Below are 23,523 nucleotides of genomic sequence, written 5' to 3'. Positions count from 1 at the left end.
TAAATCTACCGGTTACATGCTGACATGTACAGTGCATTGTGAAAAATTTTAATAGCATAACCCTTTTTTTTTTTTTTCACATTTTGTTACGTTGCTGCCTTGTGTGAAGAACTGTCACAACTATGTAAATGTATTTAAAAAATAAGTACATTGCAAAAGCATATTCATAACCTTAACTTAGTACTTAGCTGAAGCACTTTACTGCCTCATATCTTTTGGGGTATGATGCGACAAGCTTTGCTCCTCATCATTTGGAAATTCTCTGTCATTCTTCTCTTCACCTCTCAAGCTCTGTCAGGTTGGATGGGGACAGATGCACATTTTCAGGGTTCTCCAGGAATATTTGATTGAGCTCAATCCCTGGCTTTGGCTTGGCCACTCCAGGACTGTGAACTGAGGTGTGTGGTAATTTTAAGCAGTTTAACATAATACTGCAACATTAAAAAAAAAAATTAAAAAAATTAAGGGGTATGAATACTTTCGAATTAATAAAACTTCTAAAAAGAACTGAAGTTACATATGTCTAGACACTCACTGATTTAGATCTTGGAACTGTAATTCCATCTTTACCAGGCTGAATCACTCAGCATGATCTCATATGTCACCCAACACATTTTATGTGTACACCATAACATGTCCCAGCCAAGTGCTTTGCAATGCGTATCATGTTGTAGCAGCAAAGACGCAGTATCATGAGACTTCAGTTCATACAGCTCAAGGAGAGCTGTCAGCCACTGAAGAATGTTTTCTGAAAGCAACAGTTGTTACTTTAATATCTTAGATACACATGATTAAATTAATTTATAAGCACGTTTAAGAACTAAATTGAATTCTTATGGCTTTTCTTATTTTTATGGCTAGTTCAGGCTGTAAAATGTCAGCCTTGGTGACCTTAAAGTGTATATTTTAAAAATATATATTTTAAAATCATACTAACCACACATTTTTGGGTAATATTTAAAATCTTTTTTGTATACCAAAAAGTTATTTCTTGGCAAATGTTGTAAAGTGAAATTTTCCTTTTTTATTATGGACACATATCCATGATTCATAAACTAAACATAGCATTTCAAATAACTATAAGGAAATCCAAAACCTGACAAGTTTTCCATGATAACTGTTTATTGCAGCACCAGGCATGACATCGAACTCCTCAATTTCTGGAATCGCCCAAGACTGGAAGATAGTAACGTTCACAAAAACCCTTCAGACAAAGCAGTACGAACACAAACACCAGGACAAAGCAGGACATTTGAAAGTGATGGTTTGTTGGTTGTAATACAACAATACATTTTAACTGTAATACAATAAAAATAAAACCAGTGATTGGCTCCTTATGATTTAAATTCTCAACATAAAAGATCATGTCGCCCGAACCTTTAGTTATGAGAGTTTAGAATTCCATCCACAGTTTAAATCTTTCAGATACCCCGGTGCATAAAGTTCACATAATTCACCTGCTGTCTTGTGATTCGACAGCTTATCACACACTGGAACGAAACACTAAATGAACAATACAAATATAAAGTAGGAACATACCTGGGAGAAAATTACAAAAATAACAAAAATACTGTACAAAGTAAATGAAACACTAATTCAGTGTTTATCACCAAGTGTCTAAACAATACATCTGAGGGAATCATTTTAAAGGTACATAACTTTTTGTGAAGCACCTACCCTTTTCTCAGAAAAGAGCATATGGGCATGTACTGTGGACAATCAGTAATGGAGAACAAACCAAATGAACTCGTATTGTTCCTTTCAACAAGTTAATGAAGAGTTGTCACCATCGAAGAGCTATACTGCATGCTTCTGGGAAAGCTGCCGTTTCCTACACAAGCATTACATGAAGTTCTTCAGCAATCAAACCACGATAGCAGCACATAGCCCTCATGTAAACTTCAACAGCCATTAGTCATCAGAGCTCATCGATGGAATAACATCATTTGAGTTGTTGCATCTTGTAAATATACACATTTTGCATAAAGAGAATAAATCTGACAGAATTTTGAAGGGATAGTTCACCCAAAAAATTAAAATCTGTTTTTACTTACCCTGATGTCATTCTAAACCTGTATGACTACTTATTTTGTGAAGCACAGAAGAAAACGCATTTGGGGACAAAAATAGAACAACATGAAGAATGACATCACAGATTTTTGTTTTTTTTTGTTTTGATGAACTATCCCTTTAAGTAGGTTCCCAGCGAACAATAAAATCAATTTTTGTAGTAACAAGGAAGCAATAATGTATATTGATGGAAAGCATGTGATATACAGTATATGTGTTTATGTATATTAAGCAGTCATGAGTTTTATAAAGGGTGTTTATATCCCAGTAATGCTTAATTTGTAGAGCATAAAGGATCCGTTAAATGGACATGAAAGGGTGTTTCTGCTGTATTTTTTGTGTGTTCAGGGAGCATGTTTATCTAACAGGGATCTAATGCGTTCATGTAAGGGCTGGCACACCCTCTGGTAGGCCCGAGGCGTGAGGTGCAGATAATCATACATGTCCTGATGTGCGATGGAACCATCTGATTGAATGAACCCAGGGTCCATGTCCAGAAAGGAGGCATGAGACAGAGACGCTACCTCAGCCTGAACTAGATCATTCACACTCGCATTACGTGCACGAAGAGGGTTTGGACTTTTGCCTCTCGGCAGCAACCCCTAGTGGAGAGGAAAGAGAGCATTACATTACAGATGATAAGTTTGGGCCTTTTACACCACACAGTGTACTAATGGGACACCAATACCTATTGAGGAGTAAGACGGTAGTATTGTAAAATATGATTCCAGCTTAAAATTTATTTTAAAATTATGGCAAAGCTGAGTTTTCAGCAGCTGTTACTTCAATCGTCAGTGTCACATGATCTTTTAGAAATCATTGTAATGTGTTGATGTGGGGTTCATGGAACTTTTCTCATTATCAGTGTAGACAAAGATAGCGCTGTTATGAATATTTTTGTTAAAACCGTGATACCTTTTTTCAAGATTTTTGATGAATAGAATGTTCAAAAGACCAGCACATTTTTTAAATGATACATTTAGCAGAAGCTTTTATCCAAAGTGACTTAGAAATGAGAGGAATGGAAGCAATCAAAATCAACAAAAGAGCAATGATATGCAGGTGTTATAACAAGTCTCAGTGAGCTCAATGCAACACATGTAGCATGGTTTTTAAAATCATATAATAAATTATAAAAGAAAATAAAAAAAATAAAAACTTTTATAATGCTACAAATTCTGTCACTTTTGAGCAATTGAATGCATCCTTGCTGAATAAAATCATTGATTTCTTAAAAAACAACAACAACAGTGGTGCACATTATAGTTAATGTGATTTATATTTCCATTCATATGATGAAATTATTTGAATATCTTTTTTGTAAGTATCCCCTGATTCTTGTTTTTTCAACAATATTTTCTTGCATTTTTTTTTTAAGCATATTCTGTTGCCTAATTCTCTGATGACCACTGCAAAATAGCTAAGAAATGCCACTTTGACTTATAATACTGGTATGATGAATTAAATTAAACATTAAATGATTGTAAAGAATTAAACAATGCTGTGACAGATGTAAGAGCTAAGATTACTAACCAATACAAGAGTGTGAGCGTGGGGCAGTTTCTGATGGATCACATTGATGATGGCCATGATGCCTCCACAGATCTGTTCCGGGGTGTGACCATGATTATTAGTGCCTACCCATAACACCACCACCTGTATAAAAACAAACAAAATATCACATTTCTACTTACTCTATTCTGCTTCAAGATGATCTTCCACATTTTTGTTATTTCAAATTTAAGATGTCAAATTTTCTTTCATCTCCCAATAAAGATAAGGGATTCATATACAAATACAAATGCAGAGATTTACTGTTTACATATACATAGTTCATCTGGACCATCTAGAATAGGGTAAAGATACTCCACCTTAAAGGGATAGTTCACCCAAATAGCAAAATTATATAATTTAATACTGGTTCCAAACCAGTAAGACCTCCATTTATCTTCGGAACACAGTTTAAGATATTTTAGATTTAGTCCGAGAGCTCTCAGTCCCTCCATTGAAGCTGTGTGTACAGTATACTGTCCATGTCCAGAAAGGTAAGAAAAACATCAACAAAGTAGTCCATTTAACATCAGAGGGTGAGTTACAATTTTTTGAAGCATCGAAAATACATTTTGGTCCAAAAATAGCAAAAACTATGCCTTTATTCAGCATTGTTTTCTCTTCCGTGTCTGTTGTGAGAGAGAGTTCAAAACAAAGCAGTTTGTCATATTCGGTTCGTGAATGAATCATTCGATGAAACCGGAACTTTTGGAACCAGTTCACCAAATCGAACTGAATCGTTTGAAACGGTTCGCGTCTCCTACACACATTAATCCACAAATGACTTAAGATGTTAACTTTTTTTAATGTGGCTGACACTCCCTGGGAGTTAAAACAAACCAATATCCCAGAGTTATTCATTTACTCAAACAGTACACTGACTGAACTGCTGTGAAAAGAGAACTGAAGATGAACACAGAGCCGAGCCAGATAACGAACAATCATCTTCAGTTCTCTCTTCACAGCAGTTCAGTCAGTGTACTGTTTGAGTATAGCATTACTCCAGGATATTGGTTTGTTTTAACTCAGAGGGAGTGTAAGCCACATTAAAAAAGTTAACAGCTTAACATTTGTCGATTAATGCGTATTTGTAGATGCGAACCGTTTCAAACGATTCAGTTCAATTTGGTGAACTGAATGATTAGTTTGCGAACCAAAAATCACAAACTGGTTTGTTTGAACTCTCTCACAACAGACACAGAAGAGAAAACAATGCTGAATAAAGTCATAGTTTTTGCTATTTTTGGACCAAAATGTATTTTCGATGTTTCAAAAAATTCTAACTGACCCTCTGATGTCACATGGACTACTTTGATGATGTTTTTCTTACCTTTCTGGACATGGACAGTATACCGTTCAAACAGCTTCAATGGAGGGATTGAGAGCTGTCTAACTAAATCTAAAATATCTTAAACTGTGTTCCAAAGATACCGGTCTTTACTGGTTTAGAACAACATGAGGATAAGTTATTAATGACATAATTTTGCTATTTGGGTGAACTAACCCTTTAATATTTTGAAAAGCTAGATAATCGCTGGCTTCATTGTGAAAAAAAAAACAGATTTTACAGATTTTGTAAAATGAGGGGAATAAAATCTCTAAGATAATTTTAAAGAGTAATCCTTGTTTTTATAATTTCATTCAATAAATGGTAAAATTCTTCAATCGTATACCTTTGGGCTGATGTAGTCCAGTTCTCCATTCATGAGTCTCCACAATACATGGTGTGTAGCATCCCCACCAACCCCAAAATTCAGAGCATGGAGAGGAGAAAACAGTTTTCGCCAAACCTGCCAACAAACATAAAAAAATATTTTACAAAAACACATAAATATGTGTGCAGTCGCTCATATGACTAACAGATATGAAGTATGAATAAGGAGATGCAGATACTTTGCTATACCTCAAACTCATGCAGAAGCTGGACAAGTGAATCTCCAACAAACAGAACATCAGGCTCCTTTCCTTTACTGTCTGACACAAATCGATTGTGCTGCAAGAAAAGATCACGTTAAAAATACTATTACGACTCAATTTTCATATTAGAGAAGATATTTGCTAAGTGTTTAAAACAAAGTGATATATTAGCAGCCTAATAGGAAGTCTAAGGTTGTAAAATATATTATTATAGAAAAGAAGCACCAATGACATCCATCGGCCATCTCCCTGTATGTCCTCACAGGGTGTGGGTGTGGCTGCAGGGTTTGAATCTTCACTCATCACTTCCTGGGGACAGACAATAAAAGGTTACATTGTCTCCAATAGCGTTAAATATGCATCCTCATATTAGACCAAACAATATTTAATTTACATTTTTAGTACGACGTTGTGTTTTAAGCATACACAATATTTTTCGACAAGTTGTATTGTGGTTAGTTTATATACTTTGTACACATCAAAATTCACAGCTGAACTAGTTTGGTGCAGTTTTTGGGTGAAGTTTGCACTGCAGTAACGTTAGTTAACCTCACAAACAAGCTGGAGCACAATAAGCATCTTATCTTATTAGCATCTGGCATCTTTGTGTTAATATATACAAGTTAACGTTCTCTAACGTTCTTCTTAGTAGAACTAACCAGCTCACATGGCTAATTTAACGTTAGCACTTAGCATGCAGATAACGCTGCCTTCAATCTAGAGAAACATTACGCAAATGCGTTAAAACGATGTGTTACATCATACATTTCCTATTTAAGTATATCTAATACATGTTAACACTAATGTCGATTCATATTAGCTAAAGAAAGGGGATTATTGTTACCAAAAAGTGTTTCCACAGCGTGTTCAGTGTTCAATCAATCAGCCAGCGTCTGCTTCGCTTCCAAACCCCGGAAGCTGGAATATCGAGCCAGGCATTACTGGGAGATCGCAGAGCACCGTCGGCCTTTAAAATCATACTTTATAAACGAGAAAGGTCATTAAATGTCCTTCGTTTTTGATGTTTAAGTGGTTCAAATGTACGTAAAACATTCAAACATTATTTAATTCCATTCCATTTTACCGTAGTTCCTTTCTTCGAGGAAATATGCGTTTGATGGATATCTATCTTTGAAGCACGTTGCCAAGCAACTCAAAGGTAAAACATAACGGCTTTTGGATTTCAACTACATGCCGATGTTATTTGTTGATTTGAAATACCTATATTTAACAATGAAGAAAGTACTTCACTTTCAACACAAAGAATGATGATCATTTGAGGTATGTTGCTTATAAATGTTGCCATATGGTCTAAGTTACGTTAACGTTACGTGTAAGTTAATAACATTAAACATTAGACTGTTAAATCATACTATTTATCGGAATTATGAACGCATTCAGACTAATTTGTTTTAATTTTAATAACTTGTGTTTAATAGTCTTAACATGAAGATGAGCCAGCAATCCAACAAAAGTTTTGTACATAAATATAATTTGCTGAAGACATCCAGTGACCGCCACAGTAGCACAGCCAAGTCTTCATGCCAAACAGCCAATGCTGCCCACACCAGCAAACAAGTGTGCTCCAGCAGCACGAGAACAGATGTGCATTGCAAATCGTCACATAAAGTGAGGCGTCTTAAAACCAGGAACGAGAGGAATCAGATTCGAGGTCTGGAGAGGAACAGGTATCACACAGTTTCTCAGCACAGCAGAAGAGAAGGTGGTGAGAAAGCACATCATCCACTGGCTTGCTCTAGAAAAGAGAGGGCATTCGCTAAGCCATTCATACCCCAGAAGCCAAGCATCATAACTGAAGGACGCCTTACTTCCAACCGAGGCCTTTTCAGTCATGAGATTAGGTCCATAGATATTGAGAGGCTGGTGAGCGAGCAGATAAAGAGAGACGAGCTGAGAAAAGAGCAAAGAAATAAGTCTGTGATGCACATTACATCACCGCTGCCTCCCTCTATACCTGATTCAGTCCCGGTCTGCTGTCTGGATGAGGTACAGGAACCAGAAAAGAATACACCGCCACAAGTGAAGAGGAAGAAAAGCTCAAGAAAAGAGCCTAGTGAAATAAACACAAGTGGTTTTCAGATTAATAGAGGGGTTGTTGTATCTATGGGACCATCTAGAGAAGATGGGAAGCATGACAGAAATGCCAACTGCAGAAAGGAAGATGCCAATAGTCAAACAAGACTAGATAGTCAGAGTAGCCCCCCAAGAGAAACTGTGGTCTTGTCATTCTCCCAAAATGAACCGATTTATCACTTATGCTCTACTCCAGTTGAAACTAAAATGAATAACTCATATGATGTTTCACAAACAGGCGATCTCAAATCCCCTAATGGAGAAAACCATCAAAATGGTTTTATGAATATTCAGAGATTTGAGAAAAACTCGAGAACAGTGGGATTCCCAAACATGGAAGTTACGCAAATGCTCGAAAACCCGCAGACTGTAACCTCTCCATCTGACCTGGACTCTGGGGCTCGTCAAGTAGGAGTCAATGTTGAGCAAGGAGAGCAAATGTCACTGTCATGTAGGGAAGCAGTGAAAAGGCTCCTGACAAGGTTGTGCCAGAGTTCAGAGCTCAGTGTGCCAAGCCTTTGTCATCCCCTGCTGGCTGAGTGTAAAGAGACACTACTACAGGATTTACAAAAAAGACACAGTTTCCAGTTAGAACGCAACCTCCACAGGCTACACTCCTTCTTGAATAGGAATCAAATGGCTTCTCAGCTCAGCTCAGGACAGAGAGATGAAAATTGTTCACCTTCTAGCCATACGGTGGAGAATGAGGATAGGTGCTTCAACAGGAACAAGGAGATATGGACAGGTGTGACATTTATTTTATTTTTTACATTTTTACAGACAAAAAGAAGAAAATTATTTTGGAAATCAGTTGAGCATGAAAACATTGAAAAAAAAACAACTTAAAACAAAGTCATTGGCTCAATTCCCACTGAATGTAAGAAATGTATACTTTAAATACAGTAAATTCACTCTGGATAAAAAGTGTTTGCCAAATTCATTAATCAAAATTAAATGTCTTTAAATAAGTCATGTTGTACCCATCAAGTAAAAAGTAATAACATACATTGTTCTCACACTTTGAATGTGTTTTTAAATAATAACAGATTATGCCAAACTCCTCTGTGGGATTTTATTATTATTATTATTATTATTAGATCAGGACAATTGTATCACTTATTTTTGAATTAATGCACTCCAAACATATTTGTAATTAAGAAAAAATATGCGTGCCATTTGCATGATGGGTATAATTTACGATGGATATTTTAAACGACCTTTCTGCATCCTAGACAGTGCCATGCATCAGGATTACTTAACACAGGATGTTAAGCAGGACTTGGACAAAGGAGCTTTCACCAAGAAACGTAGGATACACGAGTGGAAGACCTCGTCCAATTTCTTCTCCCTTGAAGAACCGCAACAGTCACACATTGAAATGGTGAGTAACGAAGTAAAGTAAAAAAATCCAAATAATACTAAAATAGTTGTAAACTAGACTATAACAGAGGTTAAAAATGTTCACTAATGCAGTTGAGGATTGAATGGCTAATTTGCATGTGCATTTGATTGGTTAATCTTTGCAGTTTGACCAGTGGAGGACAGCTAGGTTGTCTCAGGATTGCAGGAAAGCTCAGCATCATCGCAGCAGACAGCTCTTTAACCAGGAACAGAACTTTACCCAGCATGCCATCCCTAAACTCAAAAGCCCCACCTGGGTTGATCATACAGTGGACTCCTTTTCTCAGCAGCAGTCACTGAGCAGAGGGGAAGGTTTGAAAAACATAGATTTAGATCTCTCAAGAATCTCTCAACAGTGGAGGGAAGACAAAGATCTTGATTTGAATTTGTATCACATATATGAGAGCAGAAAACAAAAACCGCAAGCATCTTTTGGAGGATCCAGATTCTGGTCGCATCAGCAGCAAGTTCAGGATGAAACTGAAAGATGTGCTCCCTTTTCATTCTCAGCATCTTATCTCTCAGAGGGCTTTCAATACAAGCCTTTTTTTCGCTGTCCACATCCATCTAACACCCAGCACAGGTCAGACTGTCTTGGTATGTCTTACTATCCCAAGACAAACACACCAGATAGGGTATTTTACCCTCCCCTTTATCTTTAGCAAAGCTGTTTGCCACAATTGAGGCTGTTTGCCAAGATTATCTTTGTACGAGTAACACACATTTCTTTTTTTCTTTTTTTCTTTTTTTTTGAAAGACCATCACCTTGAGATTTGAATTTGAGGGTTCAGTGTGCTCAGATTATGTACAGTCATGATTTCTCTGGTGTATTTATACATACTGGTAACACAGGTATTAAGAGTGAATGAAACTTCTTAAAAATAAATCACTCTTTGTGCTGCACAAATAATAAAAGCACCACACATTAGTTGTCTTTTATTCTTTTGAATTAATAGGGAAATGTTTATTCACACGGATGCTTGTTGTTTATTTACTTATTTGATTATTATTTTTATAATATTTTTTTTTTAAATCAGATTTCTTCTGTATATCTTGACTGGACTTTTATCAGTTAGTTCAGCATTCTGTAAATAAAGAAAAAGATGCATATGGTTTTGTGATATTCTTTAATAAATCAGTACAAAAATAACAATTTACATTTTGTATTTGGTAAAATATCTTGTAGTAAATTTAAATGTAAGAATTCAGCTGTGTAATACTCTTGTGAAGGTTAACTGAACACAGCTTTTCAGTTATTTTATCTGTTGAATATATATATATATATATATATATATATAATATTTTTTTACAGTAAACTCCTAATAAAAATTCCAAATTCCTTCTGGCGAGTTTGTATCTTTTCCATTATTATTTTTTCTATGTTTACAAACCCGCAGCATTTAAAGCCCTTTAATTTACATTTATTGAAGTTCATTAAATTTGTTCTTATTAAATTTGTTCTTATATTGTACAGATTAAATTATATGTCAGTGTTATCAGGGCATCAGGTAATATACTTCATTATTTATTGGTGTCTGATTGACAAAATATTCTCTTTCCTCCTGGTCCGCACCCTCTTTGTCTTCCCTCCTCTGGTCTTTATGCTCCTTCATCTTCTGCTCCTCTTGGCTTTCAGTGTTGCTGCTTCTTAGTGCTCTCTTTAATTGATTCCAGAACAGTTCTTTTGCACTGTTTGGATCAGAACAGTTTGGCCCAGGCCACTGCAGATATGTCTTTTTGAGCATGACCTTCCTCATACGATGATAAGTGGACAATTGTCGCTCAGGGATAGGTTCCAGAAGAACCAGCAAAAGCACATCCTGCATTTCTTGAAAGAGGCGATAGCTGGCCAGCTGGATCTCCAGTGAACACCATTCGCTGCGAAGGAAGCTCTGACTGACCACACAGATGGTTTTGCGACTGCCATATACAGCAGCCACAATGTTGTCAACAATATCACGGCCCAGCTCGAAATCTCTGTGGTGCAGGCAGAGCCGAAAAGAGGAACCCTCAAGGTTTGGCAGCAGCTGTTCCATAACCCAGTCTTCATCTGCTGAGTTGTAGGAAACGAAGGCATCATATTTGTAATTCTCTTCCTGGTCCCTTAAGCGACGCCACTGTTCTCCAAACCATGATCGAAACACATAGTAGCTGTACTTAAATTTCCAGTAAAGTTTGACATAGAGAAGTGGTATCAAGCTCAGTAAGATTGTGAATGTACATGTTGAGGAAAACAGGTAGAGTGCTATGTCTATATAACACACATTAGTGTCGAAGTTGTGAAAAAATGAGCCTGGATGGTCTTGGCAGGTAATATTGTAAAGATAAGGAAACTGGAGTCTTTTACTGCTTATGGTCCAGTTCTGTAGTTCACTATTCTGGCAGCTACAACTGAGAGGACAGCTGCGCATGTCGATATATGTTAGATTGGTCAGATTGTCCAGCAGACTGATGTCCAAAGACATCATGGCATTGCGATTGAGATGTAGGAGCTTCAGTCCTGTGAGATTTCCAAAGACCTCTTTAGAAAATGATTTAATGCCCATGTTCTCAACAAATAATGTCTTTAAATTTCGAAGGTTTTTGAAAATACCAGGTTTGAGCTGGGCGATCCCAACACATGAGTTGTCCAGAGTTAAGAACTCCAAGCTTTTCAGGTCATCGAATGTTTCAGCTCCAAATCCAATGATATGGTTGTTGGTGAGGTAAAGACTTTTGAGAGAAGTTAAACCACGGAAAAATGCGCGTGGCAACAAGTTTATGCCGCTTGGTTCCTGTGCATCAAGTTTCAGATCAAGGAGCTTGGACATATTAATAAATGGCGAGTATGTATGTTCTGAAAAATACAGAATGTGGTTAGCTTGTAAATCCAGCACCTGCAGGGTGGCATGAAGTTTTCCAAAGAGCGTGCTGTCTATCTCTTTCAGTCGATTTCTGTCTAAATACAGTTTGGCCAATTTTTTCAGCCCAACAAATGCATGTGGCCTTATCTGTGTGATCTTGTTCCCTCCTAAATCTAAAGTAGTTAGATTTGACAGATTTTGAAATGCATAGTTGAAAATCACAGCTATTTGGTTGTTGCGCAGATTGAGCGTTTTCAAGCTGATAAGATCCTCAAAGGTGTCATTGTAGATATCGCTCAACAGATTGTTATCGAGACGAAGTGTGACAAGATGTCGGAGTCCACTTAAGGCTTTATGGTCCAAATAGGCAATTATGTTTATGTTTAGCTCGAGCTTTGTTAAATGTGGTGTGTTACTGAAGGCATATGCGCTAACCTCTAGAATACGATTGTAACGATAGGTCAGGTTTTTCAAGCTGAGATTAAATTTGGTGCAGGAGTTTAGCCTGGTCAGATGGTTATGTTCTATTTTTAGAGTTTCCAATTGGTTCTGACAGTGTAGAAACTGCAAGCAGTCTGTGGTTTTCATCTCATTCCGTGAGAGGTCCATTAGAGTGATACTGGAGCAATTACAAAATGTGCTTCTGTTTAGAGATCTTATGGAATTGCTCTGGAGTATCATTTTAGGTATTTGATGATCTCGCAGGTGAAGACACAGCAAAGGCAGATTCTGATCTTTCAGTTTCAAACCTGAGAAGTCAATGTGCCTTGGTTGAATATTGGTATAATTAAGAAGCTTGTTGAGAGAGACATTGGTAAAGCGCAAGCGCAGGTACTTTATACTCTTCAGATTCAAGCCCTGAAAAGATTTGGATGACAGAAATTTGTTGTCTGACAGATCTAATACTTTCACATACTTTAGGAAAGACTTGTCACATCCCAGTTTGTGTAGTTTATTATCACTGAGGTAAAGTTTGGAAAGCGAGTTCGGCAGACGAGTGGAGTGATGCAGGGTGGTTAGATTGTTAAAAGAAAGGTCAAGTTGTTCCAAGCTAGACAGGTTTGTTATACACTCAACCAAAGATGAAAAGTTTTTCAGGTGGTTCCTGCGTAGGTCAAGAATCTTGAGGTGTGTCAAATTGGAAAACAGGAACAAATCAATATATGTGAGATTATTGTTTCCCAGGAACAGCTCTGTGAGGCTATGTAGGTCACTGAAAACATCACGGTGGAGAGATGATAGGTGATTGCAGGACAGATTTAACATCATGAGGTTCTGCAGGTTATTAAAAGCATCTTTGTGGATGCTAGCAATATGGTTAGCATCTAGTACCAGAGAAGTCAGATTGGACAGATGATGAAAGCTTTGGCCTTGAATATGTGTAATGTTATTCCGAGAAACTGTGAGGTTTGTTGCAGTGGGGTATACATCACTCACAATTGCAGTTATGTCTGTTTCATGACATTTAATACATCTGAAGATTGTATGATTAGAATCAGGGATCTTTATGCAACTCCTGAAGCTGTAGCTGAAGGCAAGGTCAAGGAGGCAGATGAATATTGCCTTTATGATCAGTTCACGACACGCAGAATCTGCCATGTTTTTCAATTCCACTTTTTAATGTAACTCCCATTGACTGCCTTCATGAAAGTCCAACACTGTGAGGTTCTTCACTCAGTATGAGCAGCACCTAACACTAAGAGTTTAATACAGCCAGCTGCTAGAAAAAAAGGGAAAGGATATAATCAGTTTGAATCTGGAATAAACTTATGTATTAATCCAGACATAATGCTGATACATAAGTCAAATTTACATATTTATTTCCTCTTTAAATGTAACAAATGCATCAAGAACATGTTATGGATGTCTTATTTAAATTATTTATTATATAATCGCTTTAAAGATGATAGAAGTATCCAATTTATTTAAATATATGCAGGGCAACATATACAAAAACATCCTATAATTACATTACTCAGAAACAAACTGCTGTAATGTATTCTCAAATGTCCCAACAGTCAATTTCCCATTCCTCAAATCCTTTTCCCCTTTTGTTTTATTTACATCCTTAAAATGTAAAGTATACAATGATGGATTGAAACTATAAATCATTGTAAATATTTAAAGACTTTCTTAAAGAAGGTTTTCATGGAAATGCATGACAAGCTCTTCTGAAACAAGTTTCCCTTTTTTCACATTCTACGGTTGTTCACGATAATGACACTCAAGTACACACAAAGGCAAAAAGACTGTCCCGCCATACAAATTCATTATTTCATATTATTACATTGACAATTTTGCTTAAATACTGTCTCCAGATTTAAACTTAAACTAAAATAACGTGATTCAGTAGCTTACCTTCATAAAATCATCCCTGATAATGCTGCACGACTATCATAGTTGTTCTCTTTCTTTTAACACATCAGGGACATTCCCTTCACAGGAATAGAAAGAGGAACCAAAGTGTTTCATGCCAGAGCAAATGAGTTCAGACAACGGATCACAGCCTGATCCAATTGTTTTGATTTATTGTTCAGATAAATATTAAAAGAAATTCAATTCAATTCAAGTTTATTTGTATATAGTGCTTTTTACAATACAAATCGTTACAAAGCAACTTTACAGAAAATTACATTTCTACAATATTTAGTAGTACCTTATAAGTGGTGACTGTCAGTTTGTGTGTGTATGACAAGATTTTTCAGAAAACATTAATACAAGACGTACTCAGCAAGACTATGAACACTATTAACAGCAATTATTATTTGATGCAGTCACACTTGTAGCAATATTTGTTAGTTCTGTTGTTGATTCAGGATTAGCATCATGGGGTCCTCTGAGGGGTCAGAAATGTTCACTAATGCAGTTGAGGATCTTATGGCTAATTTGCATGTGAATTTGATTGGTTAATCTTTGCAGTTTGACCATTGGAGGACAGCTAGGTAGTCTCAGGATTGCATCAGAGCTCAGCATCATCGCAGCAGACAACTCTTTAACTAGGAACAAAACTACTTTACAGTGAACCATGATCGAAACACATACTAGCTGTACTTAAATTTCCAGTAAAGTTTGACATAGAGAAGTGGTATCAAGCTCAGTAAGATTGTGAATGTACATGTTGAGGAAAACAGGTGGAGTGCTATGTCTATATAACACACATTAGTGTCGAAGTTGTGAAAAAATGAGCCTGGATGGTCTTGGCAGGTAATATTGTAAAGATAAGGAAACTGGAGTCTTTTACTGCTTATGGTCCAGTTCTGTAGTTCACTATTCTGGCAGCTACAACTGAGAGGACAGCTGCGCATGTCGATATATGTTAGATTGGTCAGATTGTCCAGCAGACTGATGTCCAAAGACATCATGGCATTGCGGTTGAGATGTAGGAGCTTCAGTCCTGTGAGATTTCCAAAGACCTCTTTAGAAAATGATTTAATGCCCATGTTCTCAACAAATAATGTCTTTAAATTTCGAAGGTTTTTGAAAATACCAGGTTTGAGCTGGGCGATCCCAACACATGAGTTGTCCAGAGTTAAGAACTCCAAGCTTTTCAGGTCATCGAATGTTTCAGCCCCAAATCCAATGATATGGTTGTTGGTGAGGTAAAGACTTTTGAGAGAAGTTAAACCACGGAAAAATGCGCGTGGCAACAAGTTTATGCCGCTTGGTTCCTGTGCATCAAGTTTCAGATCAAGGAGCTTGGACATATTAATAAATGGCGAGTATGTATGTTCTGAAAAATACAGAATGTGGTTAGCTTGTAAATCCAGCACCTGCAGGGTGGCATGAAGTTTTCCAAAGAGCGTGCTGTCTATCTCTTTCAGTCGATTTCTGTCTAAATACAGTTCGGCCAATTTTTTCAGCCCAACAAATGCATGTGGCCTTATCTGTGTGATATTGTTCCCTCCTAAATCTAAAGTAGTTAGATTTGACAGATTTTGAAAGGCATAGTTGAAAATCACAGCTATTTGGTTGTTGCGCAGGTTGAGCGTTTTCAGGCTGATAAGATCCTCAAAGGTGTCATTGTAGATATCGCTCAACAGATTGTTATCGAGACGAAGTGTGACAAGATGTCGGAGTCCACTTAAGGCTTTATGGTCCAAATAGGCAATTATGTTTATGTTTAGCTCGAGCTTTGTTAAATGTGGTGTGTTACTGAAGGCATATGCGCTAACCTCTAGAATACGATTGTAACGATAGGTCAGGTTTTTCAAGCTGAGATTAAATTTGGTGCAGGAGTTTAGCCTGGTCAGATGGTTATGTTCTATTTTTAGAGTTTCCAATTGGTTCTGACAGTGTAGAAACTGCAAGCAGTCTGTGGTTTTCATCTCATTCCGTGAGAGGTCCATTAGAGTGATACTGGAGCAATTACAAAATGTGCTTCTGTTTAGAGATCTTATGGAATTGCTCTGGAGTATCATTTTAGGTATTTGATGATCTCGCAGGTGAAGACACAGCAAACTCAGATTCTGATCTTTCAGTTTCAAACCTGAGAAGTCAATGTGCCTTGGTTGAATATTGGTATAATTAAGAAGCTTGTTGAGAGAGACATTGGTAAAGCGCAAGCGCAGGTACTTTATACTCTTCAGATTCAAGCCCTGAAAAGATTTGGATGACAGAAATTTGTTGTCTGACAGATCTAATACTTTCACATACTTTAGGAAAGACTTGTCACATCCCAGTTTGTGTAGTTTATTATCACTGAGGTAAAGTTTGGAAAGCGAGTTCGGCAGACGAGTGGAGTGATGCAGGGTGGTTAGATTGTTAAAAGAAAGGTCAAGTTGTTCCAAGCTGGACAGGTTTGTTATACACTCAACCAAAGATGAAAAATTTTTCAGGTGGTTCCTGCGTAGGTCAAGATTCCAGAGGTTTGTCAAATTGGAAAACAGGAACAAATCAATATATGTGAGATTATTGTTTCCCAGGAACAGCTCTGTGAGGCTATGTAGGTCACTGAAAACATCACGGTGGAGAGATGATAGGTGATTGCAGGACAGATTTAACATCATGAGGTTCTGCAGGTTATTAAAAGCATCTTTGTGGATGCTAGCAATATGGTTAGCATCTAGTACCAGAGAAGTCAGACTGAACAGATGATGAAAGCTTTGGCCTTGAATGTGTGTAATGTTATTCCGAGAAACTGTGAGGTTTGTTGCAGTGGGGTATACATCACTCACAATTGCAGTTATGTCTGTTTCATGACATTTAATACATCTGAAGATTGTATGATTAGAATCAGGGATCTCTATGCAACTCCTGAAGCTGTAGCTGAAGGCAAGGTCAAGGAGGCAGATGAATATTGCCTTTATGATCAGTTCACGACACGCAGAATCTGCCATGTTTTTCAATTCCACTTTTTAATGTAACTCCCAACGACTGCCTTCATGAAAGTCCAACACTGTGAGGTTCTTCACTCAGTATGAGCAGCACCTAACACTAAGAGTTTAATACAGCCAGCTGCTAGAAAAAAAGGGAAAGGTTATAATCAGTTTGAATCTGGAATAAACTTATGTATTAATCCAGACATAATGCTGATACATAAGTCAAATTTACATATTTATTTCCTCTTTAAATGTAACAAATGCATCAAGAACATGTTATGGATGTTGTATTTACATTATGTATTATAAAATCACTTTAAAGATGATAGAAGTATCCAGTTTATTTAAATATATGCAGGGCAACATATACAAAAACATCCTATAATTCCTTTACTCAGAAACAAACTGCTGTAATGTATTCTCAAATGTCCCAACAGTCAATTTCCCATTCCTCAAATCCTTTTCCCCTTTTGTTTTATTTAAATCCTTAAAATGTAAAGTATACAATGATGGATTGAAACTATAAATCATTGTAAATATTTAAAGACTTTTTTAAAGAAGGTTTCCATGGAAATGCATGACAAGCTCTTCTGAAACAAGTTTCCCTTTTTTCACATTCTACGGTTGTTCACGATAATGACACTCAAGTACATACAAAGGCAAAAAGACTTTCCCGCTATACAAAGTCATTATTTCATATTATTACATTGACAATTTTGCTTAAATATTGTATCTAGATTTAAACTTAAACTAAAATAACGTGATTCAGTAGCTTACCTTCATAAAATCATCCCTGATAATGCTGCACGACTATCATAGTTGTTCTCTTTCTTTTAACACATCAGGGACATTCCCTTCACAGGAATAGAAAGAGGAACCAAAGTGTTTCATGCCAGAGCAAATGAGTTCAGACAACGGATCACAGCCTGATCCAATTGTTTTGATTTATTGTTCAGAGAAATATTAAAATAAATTCAATTCAATTCAAGTTTATTTGTATATAGTGCTTTTTACAATACAAATCGTTACAAAGCAACTTTACAGAAAATTACATTTCTACAATATTTAGTAGTAGCTTATAAGTGGTGACTGTCAGTTTGTGTGCGTGTGACAGGATTTTTCAGAAAACAATAATACAAGACGTACTCAGCAAGACGATGAACACTATTAACAGCAATTATTATATGATGCAGTCACACTTGTAGCAATATTTGTTAGTTCTGTTGTTGATTCAGGGTTAGCATCATCTGAGGTCCTCTGAGGGGTCAGCATCATCTCTTCTCAGGTGTTCTGGATCCAGACTGGATCTTGTGTAAATCCTAGTTATGCACATATGATCAGATACAACTGAATGCACATATGATCAGATACAACTGCAGTCACAATTTAAGAGATGCATTAATCGAATACTTGGCGAAAGAGATGCGTTTTTAATCTAGATTTAAATAGAGAGAGTGTGTCTAAACATTATCAGGAAGGCTATTCCAGAGTTTGGGAGCCAAATGTGGAAAAGCTCTATCTCCTTTAGTGTACTTTGCTATCCTAGGAACTACCAAAAATCCAGTGATTTGTGACCATAGGGAGCGTGATGGATTGTAATGTGGTATAAGGCTAGTTAGGTATGCAGGAGCTAAACCATTTATTGCCTTATAGGTAAGTAATGAAAATTTGTAACGGAACTTAATAGGTAGCCAGTGCAGAGACTGTAAAATTGGGGTAATATGATCATATTTTCTTGACCTGGTAAGGACTCTAGTTGCTGCATTTTGGACTACATGTAGCTTGTTTATTGATGAAGCTGGACAACCACCTAGAAGTGCATTAAAATAGTCCACTCTAGAGGTCATGAATGCATGAACTAGCTTTTCTGCATTAGAAACAGGTAAAATGTTTCGTAGCTTGGCAATTTTTCTAAGATGGAAGAATGCAGTTTTTGTAACATGGGAAATATGATTTTCAGAAGACATGTTGCAGTCTAATATAACACCCAGATTGTTGACTGTAGATTAAGTAACAGTACATCCGTCTAGTTGCAAATTGTAATTTACAAGATTCTGTGTACTGTTTTTTGGTCCAATAATTAATATCTCTGTCTTATCCGAATTTAATAAGAGAAAATTATTGGTCATCCAACCTTTTATATTTTTAACACACTCTGTTAGCTTAGATAATTAAGAAGTTTCATCTGGTCTTGAGATATATTGCTGAGTATCATCAGCATAACAGTGGAAACTAATCTCGTATTTTCTAATAATATTACCAAGGGGCAACATGTATATTGAAAATAGAAGGGGACCTAGGACGGATCCTTGTGCCACTCCATATTTTACTGGTGATAAATGAGATGACTCCCCATTTAAATAAACAAAATGGTAGCGATCAGGCAGTTTTTTTGCGAATCTTTCTTTGGTGGCTGAAACAATAGTTCTGCCCAGACGGTAACGCTGAGACATATAGTTAATATCAGTGATATGCAGCATGCATGATACAAGGAAATGGTCAATAACATTTTCACTTTGAGGTACGATATCTATATTAGTAAGATCGATTCCATGTGATATAATTAAATACTTTCTTTAAACAAATAAATGTATAATAACAATCATCATTCTCACCATCATATAGCCCTAAGGTTGGAGTAGGCAGTTGGAAGATATTTAAGTTTGAAAGGACTCAAACTAGAGAAAAAAGTTGATTCATAATGCATCTTGATTTAATGTAAGGTGTAACAATATAACACATAACTAACATTGTGTCTTTGATTTCATGCAGCATTACATGCATGTATTTGAAGGATCACACGAACCATGGATATTTTGGAATATTCTAAAAACAACAACAATCCCAGTCATCTTAATTAGCCATTCTCTCCTCTTCATTTTCTTTTTAAATCAGCCTCTTGCCTTCTGCTCTCGAGCCATCTGACAGAGTCCACAGGACGGACAGCAGGTCATAAACACCCAGTCGTCACAGACAGAGCCCTAAAAAAGACACAAGCCAACAATGCAGTGCTAGTCTTTGACATCAAAGTAATGATATAATGTATTTCAGCAGAAATTACAACACTACATCAAGAGCAGAAATAAGCTATAATAAATACATCAATACATCAATAAAGATATTTATTGCATGGCCCACATTAATACGATATCTGTCACGGATGCTGGTTCTCAATGCAATCATGGCGCCAGGTAGAAAGGGCAAACAGCAGCTGTCACCATTGTCCTGTGCCACCTTACATCCCAAAATGCAAGGAATAAATGCCCCACACAGACCTGAGGAATAAACCAGTGTCAGATTTCACACTATTTTAACATGTAAGGCTTGTAAGGTTCAACAAATTGGTTAAAGGGATAGTTTGTTAGAACTGACTCACCCCCATGTCATGCCCAACCTGTATGGTAAACTAACCCTTTAAACAACGTACTCAACCTATAATTTGCATTCATAAATGTTTCTCCCTGCTTCATACACTCACAGATTCCACAGTCGTCACAACAGTCGCAGACATCAGAGCTCCAGTGAGAGACAGTGTAGCTGGTTACAGTCATCTGAGGCTGGGAACTCACTGCTTCTGTTTGATATGACATCACTGACATAAAGCAAAAGATACAATATAATGATTTACAACTACAACTTGCACTCTTATGTTGTTGCAAAAATACTGAAAAATATTGACTTGATGTGTATATAAAAACTAACTTATCATTTGATGGCTGTCATATCAAAGAGATATTTTAATATGTTAAATATGTATTAATTAATGCAAAACATAAATGACATTTCTAAGCAACAGAAAGAATGGTTTAAATGGATCTTCTCTCTCTCACCTGTTTCTTTGGAGATGCTTCCTGTTACTATGTCTCACTTCCTTGGGAGTGATGTTCAATTCCTGATAGATCTAAGTGAAGTTGGAAATCACCTCAAGCTTGACGAAGGGGAGGAGAAACTTTACTAGCGGTGAGTGGTTTCTGTGACCTATAAACTAATGGTTGAAGTGTTTGATTTGGGGGTGAGGAGTTTTGCTCTATTTTAGGTGTCCACACCCTTCCATTATGACAATAGTTTTCTACTAACTTTTAAAACCTTCAGAAAAGTACTTTGTGTTACCTGTATGAACAATGGCCTTTTAAGCAGATGCAGCTGTGATCACCAAAATACATTTCATTGTCATTTGAGCTATTATCCTAGAAATAAATGGAAGCCCATTTCTTCCACATAAGAAACAAAAATCATGCTTTGGTAAATCATAATTACAACACATACCAAAATTGTGAAATGGAAAACAAAATTATAAGATTAAAACAAATTTGCTAATGTAAATCATCATAAGGAAGATCAGAGAATGAATTGCATTTATAAATAATGTATGAAAATTTGCATACTTTTACATCTGACATTGTGTTTCTATTTTTTTCTCAGATTTTAGTCTGTCTTTGAGTCCTATAAACTATAATGCATCGTGTCAATGTAGAGATGTTTCAGCATACCTGGTTGAAAACGTCAATGTTAACCTCTGAATTGCACCAAACCTTCAAATATACCATCCTGTTGTTAACCCTTTTTGAGCAAAACAATGGCTGTAACGTTTAGACTTTGATTTGCAGGGCTAACCATGTTCTCTTTCAAAGGCAACACTTTAATGTGACTGGCCACAAGAATCATAGTCGAACAAAACACTGTGAATGTGACTAGTGCATTGTTTGCACAATTTTTAGACAGTTTCTAGGGAAGAACACTTGACACTGGTCCCTACAGCCAAAGCCACAGGTCGGACCATGTTCTGGATGAAATCCGAGAGTGATATACCAAAACTAAAGTGTGAAAATGTTTTATCAGGCTTGGCGTATTTTTTTTTAAAAAAGAAACCCGAAAAAGAAATGTATTTCCTAGGGAATGTGGAGGTGCATACATATGAGCATGGTATACTCAAAGAGTTATATCATTTGTTCGATCAATTAAAATCTTCATAAATAGGATACTGGAATTTACTTGGATGTTTTTTTGTTTGTGTTATTAATACAGATTTGCCACATCTTCAGACATAAAAGAGCAAATGAGGACAAAGGTAAGTTAAATGGTGGCTTACGGTTTCATAATAGTGCAGCAAATCTGTTGAGCTGTTTGACATCATTATTTACACATCAGGGCATGTCTCTGGTTTTCTTATCTAATGTATTGCACTGCTGTAACACTTATTATTTCTTTGCCTTTTCATGTGCATCTGTGAGGTCAGTTTGTACAAACACAGTAACCAGCCTCCAGCCCCTTAAGTAAATAATCTCTTTAAAACACTCAAAGTCATATAAGAATATGAAATTTCATACGTGCTCAACAGTTATAATATACTGTGAAACGTGAAAAGAAGCATTTAGCAGTGTCTTCGTCTTTAAAAGTACTATTTAGGTCTATTTCTTTTTTAAAGCAATATTATATAGATACTGTATTTTTGAATTTAAAGCACCATATTTTTGTATTTAAAGCACCATATTTAGTCCTGTATGTGAAAAGAAAAAATATTACATGTACACACTTTATTTTACCTATCATAGATTTAAATGAATGCTTCAAGTCTATTGTGCAAGTTCTACAGTCAGTTCCTTATTCTGGTTTCTTTAGCCACACAGACATGTGTAGGCCACATGATTTCACAATGCCAGAAGATAATATGTTACACAACTGTATTGTCAAAATCACACTCCACGGTTTCAAGCGTATTGGATATGGTTCAAGTAACGGATCTGAAACACCGCCTTTGTTTCATTAGCATTAGAAACAAGAAGCTCTGAGTGCAGTTGCATGAGCAACTGTTCAAATGTAGAGCTGTCTGGATTTTTCTGTATTTTAACTGTATTTCATCTGTGATGCAGAAATGATGACATTAACAAAATAAAAAAGAGAATAATAAAGTATAAAGGATTTAAAATTGTTCCTGAGTTGCTTGGACTATGTGCAAAAGAGGGTTACTTGAATAAATATATTTACATATTTAAGTGGAAATATAGAGCACATGTCATATTTTGCTGTGATACATTATGTTAATCTTCCACAGGTTACAGCTGTACTTGAAACATCCAGTTCAGACAAAAAGAGAGAATACTGCTGCTCTGTGGTGGACTGAATCATCGCAGGTCATAATTATTCAGTCATTCTTGCCATTGGTTTGTTTTTGATCTTTCGTCAATAAACATAATGAATAATATTAAGTAAGCCAAAATTATCAACTTGGAACTGTCTATTAATAAACTGTATATAAGTAGTCAGTCATTTGTCTAAAGAGACCACAATCTTGAGCTACATATCTTTACCAAAATCCAGGAGACACATTG

General features: G+C 36.4%; 5 protein-coding genes across 11 annotated transcripts; 1 reads left to right on the top strand and 4 right to left on the bottom strand.

Annotated features, from left to right (window-relative positions):
- Positions 1-1,104: 1,104 nt before the first annotated feature.
- Positions 1,105-6,522, bottom strand: LOC127974807 (platelet-activating factor acetylhydrolase IB subunit alpha1). Of its 2 annotated transcripts, none has more exons than XM_052578341.1 (6): positions 6,383-6,522; positions 5,764-5,847; positions 5,525-5,614; positions 5,295-5,411; positions 3,604-3,726; positions 1,105-2,672 (listed from the first exon to the last, which is right to left on the bottom strand). In XM_052578341.1, the coding sequence occupies exons 2-6, from the start codon at positions 5,839-5,841 to the stop codon at positions 2,415-2,417; spliced, it is 666 nt and encodes a 221-aa protein (XP_052434301.1). In that variant the 5' UTR covers positions 5,842-5,847; positions 6,383-6,522; the 3' UTR covers positions 1,105-2,414. The 2 variants fall into 2 exon arrangements, with proteins under 2 accessions (XP_052434301.1, XP_052434302.1); XM_052578342.1 differs by having other exon boundaries at positions 5,764-5,843; positions 6,383-6,451.
- LOC127974805 (uncharacterized) lies at positions 6,407-9,955 on the top strand. Of its 3 annotated transcripts, XM_052578339.1 has the most exons (5): positions 6,407-6,535; positions 6,628-6,697; positions 6,978-8,377; positions 8,865-9,013; positions 9,159-9,955. In XM_052578339.1, exons 3-5 carry the CDS (start codon positions 6,985-6,987, stop codon positions 9,693-9,695), a joined length of 2,079 nt encoding a protein of 692 aa, XP_052434299.1. In that variant the 5' UTR covers positions 6,407-6,535; positions 6,628-6,697; positions 6,978-6,984; the 3' UTR covers positions 9,696-9,955. The 3 variants fall into 3 exon arrangements, with proteins under 3 accessions (XP_052434299.1, XP_052434298.1, XP_052434300.1); XM_052578338.1 differs by lacking the exon at positions 6,407-6,535 and having other exon boundaries at positions 6,555-6,697; XM_052578340.1 differs by lacking the exon at positions 6,407-6,535 and having other exon boundaries at positions 6,687-6,819.
- A 188-nt stretch (positions 9,956-10,143) lies between these two features.
- tlr21 (toll-like receptor 21) lies at positions 10,144-18,037 on the bottom strand. 4 transcript variants are annotated; one of them, XM_052578337.1, is made up of 2 exons: positions 17,972-18,037; positions 10,144-13,596 (listed from the first exon to the last, which is right to left on the bottom strand). In XM_052578337.1, exon 2 carries the CDS (start codon positions 13,473-13,475, stop codon positions 10,530-10,532), a length of 2,946 nt encoding a protein of 981 aa, XP_052434297.1. In that variant the 5' UTR covers positions 13,476-13,596; positions 17,972-18,037; the 3' UTR covers positions 10,144-10,529. The 4 variants fall into 4 exon arrangements, with proteins under 4 accessions (XP_052434297.1, XP_052434296.1, XP_052434295.1 ...); XM_052578336.1 differs by having other exon boundaries at positions 10,144-13,593; positions 17,972-18,035; XM_052578335.1 differs by lacking the exon at positions 17,972-18,037 and adding an exon at positions 14,235-14,300.
- On the bottom strand, positions 14,385-17,212 carry LOC127974809 (toll-like receptor 13). Its single transcript, XM_052578345.1, has one exon. It carries the CDS (start codon positions 17,210-17,212, stop codon positions 14,918-14,920), a length of 2,295 nt encoding a protein of 764 aa, XP_052434305.1. The 3' UTR covers positions 14,385-14,917.
- Positions 18,038-18,592: 555 nt separating the features above from the next.
- LOC127974808 (cornifelin homolog) lies at positions 18,593-21,166 on the bottom strand. Its single transcript, XM_052578343.1, has 4 exons — positions 21,025-21,166; positions 20,673-20,786; positions 20,333-20,469; positions 18,593-20,175 (listed from the first exon to the last, which is right to left on the bottom strand). The coding sequence occupies exons 2-4, from the start codon at positions 20,782-20,784 to the stop codon at positions 20,086-20,088; spliced, it is 339 nt and encodes a 112-aa protein (XP_052434303.1). The 5' UTR covers positions 20,785-20,786; positions 21,025-21,166; the 3' UTR covers positions 18,593-20,085.
- Between the last annotated feature and the right edge of the window lie 2,357 nt (positions 21,167-23,523).

Source organism: Carassius gibelio, chromosome B16 (genome assembly GCF_023724105.1).
Source record: "Carassius gibelio isolate Cgi1373 ecotype wild population from Czech Republic chromosome B16, carGib1.2-hapl.c, whole genome shotgun sequence".
In the NCBI taxonomy this organism is placed as follows: Eukaryota; Metazoa; Chordata; class Actinopteri; order Cypriniformes; family Cyprinidae; genus Carassius; species Carassius gibelio.
Note: the sequence above shows the minus strand (reverse complement) of the source record. Positions and strands in the feature narration are given on the sequence as shown.

What these genes read in the sequence shown, in the direction of transcription:
- LOC127974807 (XM_052578341.1), bottom strand. Translation starts at nt 5,841, where the DNA reads ATGAGTGAAGATTCAAACCCTGCAGCCACACCCACACCCTGTGAGGAC. An exon ending in AGCTTCTGCATGAGTTTGAG is followed by an intron (nt 5,412 to 5,524) that starts GTATAGCAAAGT and finishes GTTTGTTGGCAG; the next exon opens with GTTTGGCGAAAACTGTTTTC. An exon ending in TGGACTACATCAGCCCAAAG is followed by an intron (nt 3,727 to 5,294) that starts GTATACGATTGA and finishes GTTTTTATACAG; the next exon opens with GTGGTGGTGTTATGGGTAGG.
- LOC127974805 (XM_052578339.1), top strand. Translation starts at nt 6,985, where the DNA reads ATGAAGATGAGCCAGCAATCCAACAAAAGTTTTGTACATAAATATAAT. An exon ending in GAACAAGGAGATATGGACAG is followed by an intron (nt 8,378 to 8,864) that starts GTGTGACATTTA and finishes TCTGCATCCTAG; the next exon opens with ACAGTGCCATGCATCAGGAT. An exon ending in AACAGTCACACATTGAAATG is followed by an intron (nt 9,014 to 9,158) that starts GTGAGTAACGAA and finishes TAATCTTTGCAG; the next exon opens with TTTGACCAGTGGAGGACAGC.
- tlr21 (XM_052578337.1), bottom strand. Translation starts at nt 13,475, where the DNA reads ATGGCAGATTCTGCGTGTCGTGAACTGATCATAAAGGCAATATTCATC.
- LOC127974809 (XM_052578345.1), bottom strand. Translation starts at nt 17,212, where the DNA reads ATGGCAGATTCTGCGTGTCGTGAACTGATCATAAAGGCAATATTCATC.
- LOC127974808 (XM_052578343.1), bottom strand. Translation starts at nt 20,784, where the DNA reads ATGTCATATCAAACAGAAGCAGTGAGTTCCCAGCCTCAGATGACTGTA. An exon ending in TTGTGACGACTGTGGAATCT is followed by an intron (nt 20,470 to 20,672) that starts GTGAGTGTATGA and finishes TTTATTCCTCAG; the next exon opens with GTCTGTGTGGGGCATTTATT. An exon ending in GTGACAGATATCGTATTAAT is followed by an intron (nt 20,176 to 20,332) that starts GTGGGCCATGCA and finishes TGTCTTTTTTAG; the next exon opens with GGCTCTGTCTGTGACGACTG.